Genomic DNA, 20098 nt, shown 5'->3' on the forward strand with positions numbered 1-20098 from the left:
TGACCATTTTCAACGAGTTATAAATCACTTTTAGAAAATGGAAATAAAGTTGGGGTAGAGTGGGGTTCGAACCTCGGACCTCTGATTCGTGAGTCCGCGACAAAAGAGATTTTAATGATAATTTTATCAAAATCATTTAAAATTAGCGAGTACTCTCAGGGCTGGTATTCCGGACGCGTTTACAGCGCGCTATAATGCGTATTTAGTACGTAAAACGCGCCATACCGCGCTATAATTTCGTTTGGAATACCAGCCCTGGTAAAAATCTTGCAAAAGGAAATCGACTGGAGATAAGTCAGTCTCGTGGTGTACTGGTTATTGCGTTTGCCAGGCATTCAATAAGTAAATAATTGTAAAACAATAAATATCGATCCACCGTATTGTATTTTATCATTCCGTGTTGTGAAATGGGCCAATCATGCGATATCACGCAAGACATTAACGCACTCAACTCCCAGCATTATAATACATACCTACTACATCTTAATTATTTTATATTTATGACTTATTTAATTAAAGTTGTTATATGAATTTACGGATTTCGTAGGTTCGTGCACATACTATGTCAGCATTATTATCCCAATCAAACGTCCTAAAAAAATCCTTAATAGAACGACTAAGCGAAATGGGCGGTGCACGGTTACGTAGCATGTAAAAATGAAAGTGTTGAAAATTAATGTTTCAATATCAAAATCTTTAAAAAAAAATGTCGCGTCAGTATAACGCGAAACAAAAAAGAAATAGTTTTGGCTTATAATATTATGTAGGTTCTGACTGATATACCAGTCGAACAAATTATGGGGTCCAAATTCGGTCATCGTGTCACAGAATATAACCTACCTAGACGATAGTATAGGGTAGTCACGCGTCCGGTTTTCCAGACATGCCTTCTACGGTTTACTCTCGGGGGCATGTCTTACTGCATCCGGACTTTTTTTAATGGCCTTAAAAGTTAGAATTTTTAGAAACCGGCATCCTGAGTCGTATCAATACCCTTCAATAAGGGGGTTCGTAATAAACTGCAGAATGGATTTTTAAATAAAATTATTTTATGTAGAAATATCTATATCTCAGAGTCGGAGAAGGTTTTTAAGGAATATAAAGGTCTAGATATGAACATGTCTAATAAACTTTGATTCGCATATGAACATTTGTTAGTCTGCGAATCCAATCGTTTCTCTTTCTGTCACTCAATATTATTCAAAGCATGATGCCTTACATTCTTGTGCATTTGTTATATACGCACCCACTACCTAGCTTAATTCTGTTGGGACATCTTTCTAAATCTGTTTAAAAATCCCTGGGGTGGTATTCTAAACGCTATTGCGGGCGTAGAGAACGCCTTTCTTACGGCCCGTATTACAATGGGAAGCTAACGTTTATCTGTATATTTTACCTACAAAATAAAATAAATTTTTCTGTATGAAAAATGTATGTATACAATTTTTTAAACATGTTTCATTGTATACAGGTTATCGACGAAGGATTAAACACAAAATTTTCATACATATTTTTTTGTACCTACATAATATCGATTTTACTTTATACCATCTCGATATTTACCGATGAAGATAGTGTTTGTAATCGCAGCCTTGGAAGGTTTAATCCAGGATTTGAGTAGGCATTTGTGTCTGATTAATTGATACCCGTGTAATCAAAATAATATAGTTAGGCTTTTAAGTAGGTACCTATTTACTTTAAGTAGAAATCACTATAGTCCTTAAAATATAGCTTGATTAGAATGACAGCTGTCAAACTAATTTCATTAGAGATGGGAAATTACTGATCACTGATCAAATGATTAGTTATTTCACGCAATCGTGAAACTCTGTTTCCGAAAATTGATAGAAAAAACGCAAAAACAAGCCTATTATAGCGTGTTTAACACAATTATTCACCAAAAAATAAGACATTTATACTTTCTTCATGAACAACATCAAGTGAACTATTTTTGTATTCGATCAATTTACGTTAATCAATTTGTCTCATCTCTAACGTTTTTGCGAAATGATGTAACCTTGTAAGAACGTAGTTAATAATTAGGTTTATTTTAGATTTAAAGCATTGTATAAAACAAAAATGAACTTGCCAGATACGAATGATTTTTTGTGTGTCAATATAAATAACTCATTTGACGTTACTACAAAGTTTTGTCGTCACTTTTTCTGACAAATGTCATTCTAATCAAGCTATGTTTTAAGGACTATAAGTGCCTATTCATTGTCTGATTAAAGTTGCCAACGCCTATGGTATTTTCTCTACTATCACATTTATTAATGCTGTAAAGTAAAAAGCATTAAAATCAAGTCATGGAAAAGCTTTTACAGAAAATCCTTCCCTTCGCATAAAAAATATAATGTACATAATATACATTATGAAAGGAGAAGGTGTTCAGTAGGTACCTACCTATTCTTCACTTTCCGGCACGGCGTATTTACCTTCTACCTGTTCATCACTTAATAAAAAAACGTAAAAATTCTCAGTAATTTAAAGACAATTTATGTCACATTGTTTTTAACCGTACAATGACGATCTGCTACATACCCATAATCGGTGTATGAAAGTGATCAAAAATATGTTTGTCACTCGGCGACTAGTTTATTATAATTATTGTATCCTACGTTCTAGCCATTATTATTTATTTTAAAAAGTTGCCACCAGGGTAAAATTTTTCGATAAAATTTGAAACCAAAAGTCAGTTACACGTATCCTGAGAAAAGTGTAATTTAGCTAAAGTTCAAAGGGTGATTTCTTCGTTTTTTTTTGTTTTTTAATATTTCAAGTTATAATTGTTTCCGCAACTTTCGTTGTTATATAATATAAAAGATGTTCGTAAGAATCGTTATTTATTGTTTTCCTTACATTCTTGTATTTTTTAACCTTTTAATGCCCGATGTAGCATATTGTCCACATAAACTAAAATATGAAATTAAAACAGAAAAAAACATTTTTTTTAAATTTAATAAAAAGTACCCAGTATTGCATAAAAAAAACAGACATAAAATATGTTTTTAGTTAGAATTAGAAAAATGGGCATTGAAGGGTTAAGCTTAAACAACACTAATTTTATGAACGTAAAATACATAGATTTTCGTCCTGATAAACGGCTATACTCCGTTACAAAATATTATCAGATTCTTAGTTCTCAGGCATTAGTTATAAAAAAATAAATATATTGGAACAAATAATGTATTTTTCAATAAAACATTTGCTTTCCCACAAATATATAGCAAAAGTTAAAACAAAGTTTTAATTCCCAAAATTTTTGCTATTAAATAAATATTTATGCTTTTCAATAACAAAAAGGCAGAGAGAATTATCAACTTTTACTTTCGACGTTTTGCTAAATTCTAGTTGTTCAGTTGATTACCTTTTAAGTTTTGTGTAAAATAATTTATTACGAAATACTTCTATTAGTTGGAAGTTCCTTCTATGGGGTGATAATTTTATTTTCTCGTATATTTACTTCTACTACAAAATTTATTTTACTTAGGAACTATGTAGGTAGTTAGGTACTAATAAAATAATGGGGTGGTTCAGTGGTTTTTAAATTTTTATTATTTGTAATAAAACTAAGCCAAATTTTTTTTTCAAAAATTTGATATACCAACGATATGATTTTTTCGAGTGTCGTGTTTTTGAAATTACTTCGCGTGTGATGTCTTAATTTCTCTTCTTCTTTAGCATGAGTTCAGTTGATTCGTCAGTTGACTTACCGTAAACCGGAAATCTATTACAACCCTCTTATTATTGGTTGATTCGAAACAACTAGTGACGAGATGATGTGAAGCAGTTCGTTTTTTTCATACAGTTTTAAAAAACTTCGCCGTACAATGAGGAAGTTCAGTGTCTTTTTTTATTTTTTTATTTGTAAATATAATATTAAAAACTAAGCCAAAATGTATATTTTTATATATCGTATTATCAGCGCTATGATTTTTTAAAGTTTTGTATTTCTGAAATAACTCCGCGTGTGACGTCAGAAGTTGTTCTCTGACAGTTCTTCCTATTAGTTCGTTTACGGTGACCAAACCGGAAATCCTTCAAAGCTCTCATATCATTGGATGGTTCATATGAACCAGTGACGTCATTTAAAGTAGTGCGTTTTTATTAAAATATTTTTTTCGTAGATTTTTAAGAAATTTTGCTGCACAATAGAATGGACTTATTTTTACCGCGCGCAAGAAAACATTTTTTGTATCCAATTTCCCGTAGGGCTGAAGTTCCTCATTTATTACTCTAATGTTTACCGCGCGTAAGAATACATTTTTACATCCAATCCAAGACAAAAACGAACTGACGCGACGACTTGTAGGCAAAAGGCATGGGACCTCAAGGCCTCAAAGTCCGAGGTTCGATTTCTAACAGGGTGGTATCTAAAATATTGGTTTTGAAGGTGGTTATTCACTGCAGTATTTCATTGTTCCTGGACTGGCACCTAAAGCGTAAGACTGATCACCTTATTACCTTCCATATAACAACAATGATCCATGTGCGCCGTCATTGGAATAAAAATGCAGTGCCCTATGCACCACAATGTGCAGATAGGGAGATAATGATGTATGGTAATGAGGATTGACTCCTGTGTAGTACTGAGGATTGGTACTACATAATATATTATTACTATATCTTAAGAAACCGTGTTCTAACTTTGCTTTCCCTGTGTCCGGGCGGAATGAAGACTTCACTTCTGTGTGTGAAATACAACCATCACCCTGATCGAGTGTTTTTGTCTCGATGGCTAATCTCTCGGGTAAAAATCGCCTCATGATCTAACGTTTGCCTACCATGCGCGAGTTCTTGAATTCGATTTTATCTTAGGTTGAAATGTAGTATTTGTCATATGTGTAGTATTTGCCCACTAATGTCAAGACGCTCCTTCTTTATTTACATTGAAATCACGCGTGAAAAGTCACTTCCTGAATATTTAAGTTTTTCCTTTTTCCTCCCTCTTTCCTTACTTCTTTATCCCATCCTCTCTTCATAGTATAGTATAGATATTTAGTCAATTTTTACTTCTTAAAAAAATTATATTTTTATAAACGTTTTGTTCTAGAAAGAAATTATTAATAAACCAACAACATGTTCATATACAACTGATTTTCTTAAATTGAACGGTTTGGTTAGGTAGGAAGAAATTTTCCCGCTCTTATGCATATGTATGTGTATATAAAGTATTCAAATAGAATAAATAAACATTTATTTTAAAAGGTGTAATACACTGTAATATTTTATACTCCCTCGACTGACCTGAAAAAATAAAACACATTTATATACCAAGTCATCGAGATACGCTACCTTTGTAAAACAAAAACTCAAAATACCCAACAGCCTTCTTCATAACTTATTAGATAATAGTGTTTTATATTTTCCTTAAGAGTAATTTCTGATTTTCTTGTATATGTAGTATTCTGCTTCGTATATTATAGAACTTTAGACCAGCAGCTTTTAGGTAAATACGTGTAATTTTTTTAATCCAATTCTATTTTGATTTTTGTTTATTTACATAATATAATATTAAATTAATATATGTTTGTTTTTTTTAAATATAATTTAATAGCCAATAAAAAACGTTTATGAGATTCCTCACTGTTGATGTAAATAATGGAACGATTATGATTTTTTTTACTAAAAAAAAGGAAATATTTGCATTCTTATTATTTACCCAAATATTGGGATATTGAGGCCATTTTCAACGAGTTGTAAATAAAATAACTCACTAATAGAAAAATGGAATCAAGTTGGGGTAGAGTGGGGTTTGAACCTTGGACCTCTGATCCGCGGTGCCGCAACACTACCCACGGGACCACAACCCGATTCAAATGATATTATATCGTATATTTGATACAAATAACATTAACTTGTAAGCAAAGTTTATATCGGAATGTAAAATGTTTCAGCCTCGGTTAACCAAATGATTGATAGTTAAACTCGTTAAGCTATGGCTTGAATGAAGTTTTCCCCATTCGAGTCGGTAGTAACTAGGAGATAACTAAATGTGCTCAAATTGTTGATAGCACAAGGTTTGATAACACAGTAACAATTGTTGATAACACAGGCGCCGTGGCGCAGTTGGTTATTTGTGGGAATGTTGTTTCCATCAGATGTAACAATAAATGCTTCGGTATCTCCTTTCGTTATTCCATGACTGGCAATAATAACAAATACACAGTCAGTATGTTCCAAAATTTTGGATACAGCAAATTCGCTTATTATTGTTTCCATTTCCTGTAAAAAATATATTAATACAATAGCAAATCATACAAGTTTTGAAAAACCATCAAATACAAAACTATTTAAGATATTACCATCTAGTATATTCAGTTAGATTTTTTTTGTCTTTTAACTAATAATAAATAATACATTACAGAGGTGTTTTGGGTGTTTTTTTTTACACTTTTTGTGCTAAGTTACAATGAGACATGCTATTCCATAAGTAGCAAAAATCATAAATGACAGGAAACATATTTATAGATGTCTTGTATGTGGACTGCCCAATAGTGCAATGATTAGATCAATCTTGTTAAGCAAATTACAAAACATTGGTTTTCACGGAGACTTATTCAGTTGGGTCACGGTAATTTCCGGTGCCTTCTCGAAATATGTTGATGTGGTTTCCGGTGTACCCCAAGGTTCGAATTTAGGACCTCTCCTGTTCAATATTTATGTCAATGATATAGGTGCGTGTTTTCTAAACGTAATGTAATTAAAACGGAAAATAATGTATGCCGACGATACAAAAAATTCCGGCATTTAAAACTGGCGTCGCGGGTTCGATTCCCGCCAGTTGCAAGAAAGAAATCCAAGAAAGATTTTTTTTTAAAATTGGTCTGGGTGTTGTGGTGTATTTTTCATTACCTCCTTTCATATTTCCTCTATCCCACCTGCTGACAAGCCTCGAAATAGAGGCTCAGCGGGTTATTCCTTTAAAAAAATATATAAAAAATGTAAACCAGAATGGAGGTTTTTTGGTGCAGTTAACTATTTACTCGTCAAGTGTGGTGTCACTTGAAGTAGAATTATAGAAAATAGAATATCTTTAGAGTAAGGAAGTTTGGTGCTACCAGAAATTGAATTGTCAAAATATATTACGTTATTGGGACATGATAACAATACAAAAACATACTTACCCGGCGAAATTTCTCTTAAATTTAGAAAAAAAACAATGACTGCAGGGAATAAGGAAGTTCTGGGGCATATATATATTTTTATTGAATAATAACTGAGCTAAGTTTTCATTTATGTTTTATGTATCGTATCATTAGAGCGAAGTTTTCGACGGTGAGTTCTGCTGATTGGTGGACTGGCTTCCCGTAAACCGGAAATCTATGATAACACTTTTATCATTGGTTGATTCACAAAAACTCGTGACGTCATTCAAAGAAGTTCATTTTTATCATTATTTTCGAACATTTTCGAGAAACTTCTTTACCGCACGTAAGAAAGTATTCTTTCTATCCAATTTCCGGTTGCACTGAAATTCCTAATTACGCGCGTTTTATATCGTCATTATTAATTTATCTATATTCTCAGCTAATGAGTTGGCCGCGCGAAATGACGACGTTATTGAACGAATTAACGTTTGAGGGATACATTTATTATTATTAAGTACCTATATATTCAGAGCTCATTTTAAAACGTTCTCCTTCAAAACATTTTCAAAACGACACAGCAATATTTTGGCTTGGATAATACGCAGGAAAATACTGTTCAAAAAAAGTCGTTTTAAAAAACGCCGAACTTCCTCATAGGACGAGAAGAAATGTGTTGATTTCTGCATGGAGATTCAGAAAAAAAAGTAAACAAATCAATAATCAATGAATACTTTTATTAAACATTTTCAAAATTTATGAATAATGTCAACACAATGTATTTTTTTCTCAAGTTGATGTCTGGCAAAATAGTTTTAATTATGATTCCGGACAGTTTATACATACTGACTAGATGCTATTTGTTTCAATGTAAAAATATCACATTTATCTTAAAATTACACGTATATATTTACATTAACATGCAAACTTGAATATTCAATGCTTGAAAATGGATTTATTATTAAATATACTATTTACAGATATTTTGATTTGACTAAAAACAAAGGTAAAATAGTTTAAACTAATTTCTAAAACAGCAAGTGGGATATTTATTTTACTTATTTAATAAATGGATCTAGGTATGTAAGAAATATAAAATAGGGTTAATTACATGAATTTACAAAATATTTATTAGTACATTGCGTATATTCCTTTGAAAAATGTAAGACATCTATGTTTTAATAATTTTTTCATAATTGAGATAATCTAATAATATTTTATTTAATAAAATAAAATATTTTTCAAAAAATAAATATCGAACCCAATCGAAGGGCATGTACTGCAGGGTGTATGCCAGTGGAAATAGCTAGAGTTATATGCTTTGGAGTTCCATTCTCACTGCCTACCCTTGCGTGGAAATGCGTGATGGTGGTAGTAGTAGTTATCGAAAAATATTTATTAATATTCTTGCAAACAACGAACATTTATAAAATTATTAATATTTAACAAATAGTTTTATGTATGCAAATATTATTAAAAATTAAATATATTATGTATGAAATACTTAACGTCAATTATTATCGTTAAATAGGTTTACCAAGTTTGAGACAATAATAAGCTAACAATCAATAGGTAATTAATATGTACAGGTGAAGACTATAATATAAATCCCTATAGACATGAAACATTTATAACTTATTATAAAATACCTTTTATAAAATACACTTATATATTTACTTAAAATATGATGAAACCATTTTAATTGTTCAAAAATGCTTTAGAAAAAAATCTTGTAAATGTAATCGGGCCCACGCCCGACTACTCACAGACACGCATTTTTTAATAATAATTTGATACATTTCGTCCAATCTATTTCTAAGTAATCATATAAATAAGTATTTATCACTTACTTTATGAAAAACTATAAAAAACAATTGATGAATTTCGTCCAATCTATCTCTAAGTAATCGTATGAATAAGTATTTATCAGTTACTTCTTAAAAAAACATTAAAAATAAAATTATACAAGCTCATTGTTACCGATGATTTTATCTTTGGGCTCTAAAGATAAATATCTACGAGTATAACAGCCACACCAAATAAAAATATATTTGTAATTAATGTAAATTCAAGAAACAAGACTATCGTTGATTTTATGTACCGCATACGATTGCTAGTAGAAGTAGATTACATTGAAATTCTTTTTGATTTATGTCTAAACCTATTTAAATACGATATATATATTTTTTGGTTAATTACTAACAAAGAGTAAAGATAGCGAGGATTGATATATTTTACAATTCACAACGCGTCAAACACATCTTAAGCTCAGAATTTTACAATCTTACCGTATATCTATTGTAATTATATTATATTTTACAAAAACAGAAACTTTAAAAATATTAAATACTTTATTTAAACATAGTAACATTACATACATTAAGTATAGAAAGTAATTTGGGGGTACTTTATTAATACAACAAGCAAAAGGCACTATTCTTTATTACCTACATTTCAAAGATAAGGCATAACAACTGAAGCATTTTTGAAATTATGGCCATTAGCAAAAAATAACATCTTATCGTAATTTAAAAAAACCTGATTTGTCTGTTTCTTGGCTTTGTTTTTTGCTAGAATATTAAATTTCAAACTCAAAACAAACTTTGACCCTCTGTATTTTATAAGATTTTTCATCCATCACACGTAATACATATTATAGATACATTCGTACGGTAATATATTACATAATACTATACTCACTGTGTTTTCAACATAGCTTTTTATGGTGCGGCCGCCTCTTTCTCGAGTCTATGTATATACTAGAGTGAAAAGTTATTACATTGTATGCAAATCCGTCATTGAAAAGTTTTTCTATTTTCCGTGCCCCATATCCCTATTAAAATGTTCTTTTGTGTTTTCTCCTTATTCAAGCTTATACTCATAAGCAAATACCTTTATGTTTTATTTGACAATATTGCAGCTTAACAGACTTTAATTTAAAGCAGAGTCTTTAATTTGAAACATGGCAATTCATGTAATATTTAATAATGAATATTCTGAAACTGTAAAACCTTATAAGCTCTCCTTTTGTTAAACTTCCTATCTTTGTTTGAGGATTTTCAGATGTCAGATTCAGATAAAATCGTTTAAGTAGAATTTGAACATAACCGCGGGAAATGAAATATTAGTCGATTCGCTAATTCGCTTATAACAAGATGTGGGTGGCTTTCTCCCATGTCTCTCTACCTAGCGAAGACTTTTCAATTTAGTTATGCTTTAGTTTCAAGGCCCTGGATTATAGAGAATGCGGTACCGTATTTAAAAAAATCGATTATGAAATTATGGTTTCAAAAACCACGCGAAATTTTGCCGTAAAGGCGCTCTAAAATCTGAAGAACGCATTATACATTATAATATTTGCTCTTCGTAATTTAGAAAAATCCTAATTTATTACTAAGTAGTTAACAAAATCTCAATACAATAAAAAAAAAATGTTCTGATCAAAAATTGATGAATTATTGCTACAAAGTTTGAAGTGATATGACTTTATTCAGAAAAATATATTGCTAAATGAAGGAGATAAACTAATCCAACCATAACCAACCAAACCATACTAACCATACTGAGGAGTGGAAGATTTTGGAGAAATTCCTGTAGGTTTTGTGAGATTACATGTAAACCTACTCAACAAAAGGGCAAAGAGAACAGAATATTATGTAAATGTGCTGTTTTTACTCGCGAGTTGAGTCGAAGTGGAGCTTTGATTAAACAAAGAAATTTTTATTCCACTATTACTTTTTTAATGTCAGAGGTTTTCTTTCGGTTGATAGATTCTTTCATACGAAGGTTTTTTGGCCTGTCTCAGTTCAAATACGTGTTTTGCCTAACTTACTTTTCAATTTCATAATACGTATCTTTATTTATATCGAAGAAAGATAACCGATGTATTTATTTTATACAAAATAATTCATTTCCATTTAGATTGTTACGAACTCCTTAAACATGTACACCTACACTTCTAAATACCACGGTGTTTACTTGCCCGGTTTACTCGCAATAAATAATATTTTGTTTTGTCACCCAGCAAAACTTGACCACCTTGCAAAATGTCCAATGAATTGTCAATTCACAATATTTTGGTTAATGAATAGACGATGAATTTGGATATTTTTCATTTTCAAATTTAAGAAAAACCAAATCGATTACTTTATTTCTTAATATGGTACGGATGAATAATTGAATAATTATTATTTATTAATGTATTTAATTTACTTATTAATATTATCTTAATATTTGGCTTCATTGGCGTTTAAATATTTAAATGAATAAATAAATATGTACATGAGTAGAATCTGCAAAATCTTCCAATTTTTAAAAGCGGAAAATATTGTGATCTTCTTTAAAAAGTAAACTTCATTTTTATTCGCCATTTTTTATTCGTTTGAAGCGCATAAAATTAAATCGAATTTATACGTAACTCATGCATGATCGGCTGGTTCATCCCTGACATACCCTTAGTAAAAGAACTAGTAACGATAAGTTACTATAAAAATCACGTTTTTAAAAAACGGAGTTAAACTTTTCAAATTTTTATCAGGAGGAATAACAAACTCGATGAATAACGAAAGAATGAAAGGCTCTAAAAAACGGTACCTTCAAGTTTCTAAACAAGATCAAATTTAACAGTGAAAAACTTTGTTCTAAAAGAAATAAATTTGCAAAAAGAAACGAGAGTTAAAATTGGTGTAATTTAGTAAAACCGTTTTTATAAGTAAATTAATAGCGTCACAGTGTTTTGCCAATGTTATATTTCTAAATACTAAAACTGCGAAAATATACTTATTTTACTACATTTAATGACCAGTTTTAAAACGCGTCGTTGCTTTTTTTTTTTCATAAAAAAAGTTACATGTATTCGATGTTTATGAGATATGAAATTGGCATCATTGTTTAAATTGCGTCATAGGTAAACATCAAATTTGATGACTAGATTTTAGGCTTTGATAACATAATTAGTTGAGTAATTAATATTTTACAAAAGCTTTTATTATATTTTTTTATTATTCTTTTATTTATAGAGATATTTGAAATAGTAATTCTTTTTTGAATTGCGTTAAAAATATAAATTTGATGATCAGATTTCATGCCTTAAAAACGTCGTTGGCTGTGTAATATTTCACGAAAAACACTACATTAATTACACGCATGTACATATACAATATAAACACATTATTATGATAATGTTATAGCAATCACGGGAGCACTCAGTCTGTTATAAGGGCGAATAGCACACGATATAACTGTAGCTTGTATTTAAAAGGGCCAATGTCAGATTTCGTTTCATTCTTGCCAACATTTTTTAAGAGGGTTTATGTCAAAAACAAATTATATATTTAACTATATTATATACGCGGACATATAAGCGGTAATGTTTTTTATTAACATTCGTCATCAAACATGTCAATCAGTTCATTATAACTCCACAACATAGCTGAAAAATTCTTGTGGCATTTGCGTTAAGAGGCACATGTCACTAAAATTGAGAAAATAAGTTAAGTACGCAGTCCCACTCTATAGCTATACGGAAGGTTGGGTGATGAGAGTCAAGTTAGGAAAAGTATTTAATTGTAAATTCATTTCAATATTTGAATATTAATAGTTGATGTTGTAAAGCACGAAAGTCCTGTTAGGTAAACAAGTTAAAATTGCCTTAAAGAACATAGGGAAAGCTAATATGAGAAGAAAAACAAAAAGAGTTGTACCGCTTCACGTATGTCATTAGTAAGTTTGCGCATTTAAAATGTATTCCAAGACATTATTCAAAATTGCATATTGAAGAATTACTCATAAAATTAGTTGAAAACATGAAATAATACTTAAGACTGACGCCGCGTCGTGCCGCAGTTGGTTAGATGGCCGACTGTGAAACTGGCGTCGCGGGTTCGATTCCCACCAGTTACAAGAAAAAATTCTTTTTTTTTTCCAATTGGTCTGGGCGTTGAGACGTATTTTTCATAATTAATTAATCCTTCCATCCTCTCTTTCCCATCTGCTGACAAGTTATTCCCTATTTTGAAAAATGGCTCTTCCGCACAATCTGCCGATAGTGACTAGTACCCCTTTCCCCAAATGCCACAGCTATTGCGATTTACGACACCGGTTCTCCCAGATCCGAGCCGCGGATAATATAATGCGCAGGCCCGGGGGTGGTGGCGCTCGGCTAGACGTCGGCGTGCGCGGGCAGCGCGCGGCGGCCGGCGGAGCGCCGCCGCTAGACCTGCGTCATCTGCGTCTTGTCGCCCGTCAGGCCGTTGGCGTCCGTGTCGCCCGGCGGCGCGCCTTCGCGCAGCGGCACGGGCAGCCAGCGCGCCAGCACCTGCGGCCGGAACAGCTGCGCGAACGTCGTGCGGAACTGCCGGCTCATGGCGCAGTACAGGATGAAGTTGATGCCCGAGTTGACGAGGGCGAACGCGTCCATCAGGTCACCTGAAACAAAAGAAACTCAGGTTATTTTCTTTGGCCTAAAATAACATAAATAAAACAATGCATTAAATTGGGACAATATATCAGGTGACTTGAGCGATGACTCGATGTTATGAAGGCGTAATACTCTTCAACAGCGAGAGTATTTTCTGCTAAAATATAGTTTCAGTGATGTAAAAGATGTGGATCTCCAAAGCGATCATGTACAGCTGCCTGACTGCTCTTCCGATCGGCATAACCAGAGGCAGGTTATTTTTGGAGGCCGGGAGGTAAAGCAGTTTGTGCTGACGCTGTCTGAGATATCCATTAGGAACATAAAAATGGAAACTTAAATTAGATGTAATGTTTTGTATTTATTTTAGATAGTTGTACAAATAAAATTTGAACACTTAGTTATACATTAACTAATAAAAAATATATACACAAAATTAATTTTAAAAACCAAACACTGTTACAAAATTCAGACGTTTTCCGATAACACTCTATCTACCTATATGGATGTTTGTTGTTAACAAAAATTATCGCCATCCCACGAGACGACGCGACAGACCCAGAATCCCTAGTCTCTTTTGGCTACTCGTTAAACATCGTAAGTCCATTATGATACAGATTGTTTTGAGTTGCCTGGATTCTTGTTTTGGGGAGTCTGAAACCTTCACCTCCCCTCGTAGGATAGTGATGAATTTTGTTTTTACGCTGATCATCACAAAACATGCATTCGGGCCAAAATTTATTTTTTATCATTTATATAAATAATAAAAAAGTATTGGCCCCAAAACTGATCCCTGTGGAACTCCTAGATTAGTCTGGTTTTCGAAAGATAGTCCATATTAAAATTTTGTTTGTAGTGTTCAATCATTTAAATAATCATTAAACCATTTTATTTTATTATTGGAAATCCCCATACTTTTTAATTTACACAGTAGTCTTGTTACGGACGTCAAACGGAAAGCGGCCCTTGTAGGGACCGCCCCTGCGCTATATTAAAATGTTTAGACTTAGGGATCTCGGTATGTGTTAGAAATGAGCTGCCCCTCCAATAAAGACTAGTATTTGTCACTTTCGGGGGTGGCCTTTTCCATACCGAGACATTTAGAATAGGCATTTAGTTACAAATTAGTTTTAAGTATATTTTTGAATGTGCATCGTTTCGCGCTGCGTTGCCGCCGCAAGAATGCCGTGAGAACTGGAGGGGGTAGTGCCTATATACGTGGAGGGAGGGAGACGGATGGAGCGGGCGTGCGGCCTTCTCTATCGCTCTCTCTCTCTCCGCGCGGCATACGACGGCTAGACCCGCTCGGCGGGGTGAATAGTGGGGCACGTAGCGCGAACGGTATATAACGTGTACAAATGAAAATAAATGACACTTCTTCTCTGACGTTTGGCTTTTACTCATCTCTACTCGCTTCTCCCCGACCCGGCTTTCTACTCGATTCTTCTTCACTTCGCTTGACACCTTCGCTTCACCCTGGACTTGGATTTTGGACTTCTCTCCCTACGGATTCCTGACCACGGCGAACCGGCAACTTCAACCTGAAATAAGAGGCCCTTCTGAGGACATCTCCGGCCCTGACGAGTTAGACAAGATCGCCTAGCCTCCGCTGCCTTACAACCAGTGGATCGGGACGTGTGCGTTAGTGACTGCAGCGGAACCACAACACGACGCCGGTAGCGCGTTAGCTACAAGTCTACTTCTTTCGATTGTCTCGAATGCTCTTTTTAAATCTAAGAAAACGGCTACTATTACACTCTTTCTTATCAATACAATGTTTCCATTGATTGACAATATAATTCCCTGCAGTTTCACATGAATATATGTTTTTAAATCCAGATTGTTCAATCACCATTATTTTTTTTCAAGGTATTCAATGAGCTGTTTTTTCACTAAACTCGTATATTAAAAAATTTGTTCATATTTCGGCAAATCGTTTACTAGTCTGAAATCTTCGACTTGCTTTGCATTGTCGACTTTCGGTATCGGCGTCATTACAGAGCTTCTCCATTTTTTCGGAAAGACACCCCTAATTAATGACTCTTGAATCTATTTTACTAAATTTAAAAGTTTTAATGTGGTTTACTCCTTGAACAATTTGGTTGTCTACACTTTAAGCCATGTCTGGAACGCTTTTATATTATTTTTCAATACTAGACATAAAATATTCATTGCATTTCTGGGCTATTTTTTCCTTATTTGTTTCTGTGCCATCAGAGAATACAACTTTACTAGGGCATTCTTAACGTTTTCCACTGATTATCTCTTATTATGTGATCTACGACATTCTTGGGTCATTTTTATGTGTAAATAATTTATTCTTATGATAATATTTTTTTTGAAGCTTAATTTTTTTGCTATATGCATTTTTATATTTTTTGTATATTTCCCATTCTTCGTCTGATTGCATTATTTAAGTGACTTTGTACGAGTCATTTCTCTGTTTCTGAAGTTTACACAAGGGTTGTGTATACCATTTGTTAGTATTGTTAAATATAGTTTTTTTAGTAAGCGTGATATTGTCAATTACTTTAACCATATTGTCCACAAATCTACTTTACTTCACATATATGTAGATGTTTTATTATTAAATTTGGTTGAGCCGATAATTTTTCTCGATGTATTTTAGCCAGAAGAATCATACGTAAGTAGATACTGGTTAATTTTGGTTTTGTGAGGTTGCTACGCCTGACGGGACATTTTTCGGTTTGGCTACACTGTTTGGCCCGCACGCTCTTCCCTTCGCTTCGACTGTTGATGTTCGCACGCTTTTTGAATTGTAAAAAGTATTGTACGCTATTTCGGTTTAAGTTTTAACTTCGCCTTAATTCGCACAACGCCGCAAATTTGTCATCAATCCATCGCCGTTCATCATCATCCGCCGCCTTCAGACGAAATTGTGTGCCTGCAGTGTTTCTGATCATCAATTTCCCTGACAGCGTGAGCTGATCGCCAGCAAGAAAAAGGACACCAGGTTAGTCAGTGTTATTAAATGTTGATTTTCTCTGGTCTGAGTACATTTCTAATAGATTGTTGGCTGCACCCACAAGCTCATATTGTCAGTTTTGAGAGTTAATTTACTATCTACTATCACACATTTTTTTCAAAACACAAAAGTGAATCTATTTACACAATTCACCACCAATTTTCGGTCTGGGGTTCTATACATATTTTTTCTTTGTTGTAATTAAGTTTCTCCCTATCTTTAGTAGGTTTAGAATATCCATATTTAATAATTATCCGATAGTTTTAGTTCGTGTGCTACTCGTATATTGATTAACAAATAAAAATCATTTGAAAGAACCAAATGTATAAGTGTTTTAGAATTTTGAGTAATTCTAGTATATTCTGTTACAAATTGCTTTATGCTAAAACTTAGAATTATTTGTTGTAATCTATTGTTTTACGCGGATTTTTTTGATATCTCAGTTAAAATATTTGAGTTTTTTTCTTCCAGAACCTCATTTGAAATTATCTTAAAAGAAATATTACTTTTGATAACAATCATTACGCCTCCTGTATGCCGTCTAAACAAATCACATCTGACAGTTGTGTATCCCGGAAACGCTACTTCATTATGTGTTATTTCTTAAGTTACACATGTTTCACTAAGCATCAGCATAAATGATTTGTACTTATTCAATAATACTTCAAGTTCTCCGCAATGAGCTAAAACACTTGAAGTATTCATCCTAAATAATCCATTTTTATTTTCTGTGATTCTATTATTTGTTTATAATTAACAAATTTGATAATCCACACCCGATAGTTAGTATTAAGCTGCAATTTCAGCCGTTCATTTGTAATCTTACAGTTATAAATTGAGTAGCATTTGGACATACTCAAAACATTGTTGAATTAACTACCTGGTAAAAGAAGAAGTAAAAAAAATAGAAAATTGTTTTCATGCGTTGCCTATTAGGTGAATTGGTTCAGCCTGATGAATCTCACCCACATGATAAAGGTTTCAGCTCTTTTACTTCACAAAAGTCAACATAGGCAGAATGGTAAATGTTACATCGTGTGTGAAGTGGCTACTTAAACCAGCCAATGACAGGTCATGAGCCCTGTAAATGCCTAGACTTCCATATTACCTTCTCAAAAATATTTTTATTCCGTGTTACAACAAATTTAAATATGAATAACTCCCTAGGAAGGAAATCCAGATAGTCTGCAAGCATTTGGACATGCTCAAACCATTTTTGAATCTCCAGTAGATTTATTTTGCAGGATTTCGACATAGGAGTAGCCACTGAATAAGTTTGAAATAAGTAAAAAATAATATAATAAATATAAATCCACTTTAATTTTATCGTGTCTTTTGAATATGAACGATATGTGTGAAATGGGTCTATGAGATACGAACTAACGTAACAAAGGCATGACATGCTAAGGGGTCAATGTTGTTATTAATTCATTGATTTCTTTTTACGTTTATATTTTTAGTATTTTTATTTAGTATAATATTTCCTCACTTGAATGCCTTATGCCGAGGAAAATTTTTCTTAAACAATATTGTTGACGGTTCAGATTTTTTTTGCATCTTTTATTATAGACAAATTAATATAATTGAAAAATAAACACTGAAAATCGTACATTTTTTACGTTAAAATATTCAAATCGACTCGAGAAATAAAATTTTCAAGGTAAATACTATTAAAGAAATCTCAATGTATTCCTTTGATGTGTTATTAACTTAATAAATTGAATCGGTTAAAAAAGACGTTTTGAAATATCAGCTTGGCAATCAGTACCATAAAGTGGGGCAACTTTCATGAGTTCAAATTAAATTAGAAGTGGAGAATTTATTACGTTTTTTGTTATAAAAAGATTATAATATTTACAAGATTATAAAGGGAAATATGATTGACTTGTTTTTTTAAATATTTTTTACATAAGGATACATAAAATACATATAATTTGTAAGTAAGCATTGGTATCATTCTTCATATATATCCTCAATTTTAGAACTCCACCATCGTTCATAAATTATATTAAATAAGTTTGAAGCTTAAATAAATCCATTTGAGTAATAATAAATATTGTTTTAAAGATAAGATTAATTGTTTTTAAGAAAAGAAAAGAGAAAATAAGAAGTAAGAAGAAGTAAGTAAGTAATAAGAAACTAAAATTAATTTACACACATAAAAATAAAGATTAGACTTAGATTATTTCACAAACACCGTAATATTTTCTTATAATAATTTACACTATCATGATAAATGTCAAAGTGAGTTTTTTTTCTATTTTGTTAGTCTTCAAATTCTTGCTAGAAGATTGAAATTTGCCATATTGTTTGTAGGTAAAAGGCCATCATATCTCCTAAAGGTGATCTTAGACGTGATCTCAGATAAAGGTAATCTCAGACGCCCACGGGGAACGCACAATGACACAATTTCAATACAAATCACTGAATCAACATTATTGTGAAGTATATTATACAACTACATCATATCTGCAATTTGTCTCCTCGTTTCCAACTTTTCAATTTTAAAATACTCCAAGCGCTCTTCATAACATTAACAAGTATTCTGCCCATGTTACACTTAAACGAAAAAGAACGAAGGTATTTTTTTCCACAGTTTCAATTATATTTTTTTAAATCATGTAATGAGGCGACCAAGCAATACATCCGAATTCCAAAGTGCTACAAAGAAGAGAATTATACAAACAAATTATTGATGCTGCTTTTTTAAATGGCTCGGATATTCAACTTTGAATCATATACCTACAACAAAACATTACGTAGTAACGTTTTAATAAATCTACGGTTGGTCGAATAATTTGGCTTACAACAATAATATGTACACATATATTGTACAAAAAGTTGAATAAATAAATAAATACGAACAAAAACAATAATTAATTCAATTCCATATCCTAACTGATGTATAAAAGTGTGTTAAATCATGAATTCTATCAGATCATCATGCTCAATAGAAAATAAGATAATTAAATCGTTCTTCTTAAATCCCCTTAGTTCCAGATGATCTTGAAAAAATATACGAGAAATCTTAAGAAATTTCCTTATAAATAGCAGTAGCTAGTTTTATTGTATTTTTTAATGTAGGTACATATTATTGAGTTCTGGTGAATAGAAAAATATCACACACTACGTACACCGACAAAAATATATGAAATGGATTTAGAAAAATTAATTGTGTTTTCAAAAAAAATATATATTGTGGATATTGTGAAGAAATGTTTTCATACATAACTTTAAAAAAGAAATAAAAAAAATATGTACTTAGAAAAATGCGACATGTTTGGCATTGATAATTGTATCGTTAAGATTCGTGACGGTGCTCAATACAAATTTAAACGGTTACAAACTAAGTTCAAAATTAACATGAATCGTGACAAATTAGGGGCGTGACCAATGCAATGACTCTTTTCACGGGAATTCAAAATTATAAATATAAAAATATTTAACTAATAAGCAGGTAATTTTTTTTTTCTCGACAGTATTTCATATATCCTTATTACTTAAAAATTGTAAAAAAATAAAGTGATATTTCCCTATTGACTTAAACTGTAGTCCCGTAGTTGTAGGTATATGTAAGTCACAGACTCACGGATGAGAGATCCAAGG

General features: G+C 32.1%; 1 protein-coding gene across 1 annotated transcript; it reads right to left on the minus strand.

Annotated features, from left to right (window-relative positions):
• Nucleotides 1-7811: 7811 nt before the first annotated feature.
• On the minus strand, nt 7812-13821 carry LOC148285786 (uncharacterized). The gene is made up of 2 exons (XM_088226094.1): nt 13722-13821; nt 7812-13517 (listed from the first exon to the last, which is right to left on the minus strand). Exons 1-2 carry the CDS (start codon nt 13819-13821, stop codon nt 13303-13305), a joined length of 315 nt encoding a protein of 104 aa, XP_088082220.1. The 3' UTR covers nt 7812-13302.
• Nucleotides 13822-20098: the final 6277 nt, after the last annotated feature.

This window comes from Micrasema longulum, unplaced genomic scaffold (assembly GCF_059751315.1).
Source record: "Micrasema longulum isolate JH-2025_06_02 unplaced genomic scaffold, ASM5975131v1 h1tg000007l, whole genome shotgun sequence".
NCBI classification, from domain to species: domain Eukaryota; kingdom Metazoa; phylum Arthropoda; class Insecta; order Trichoptera; family Brachycentridae; genus Micrasema; species Micrasema longulum.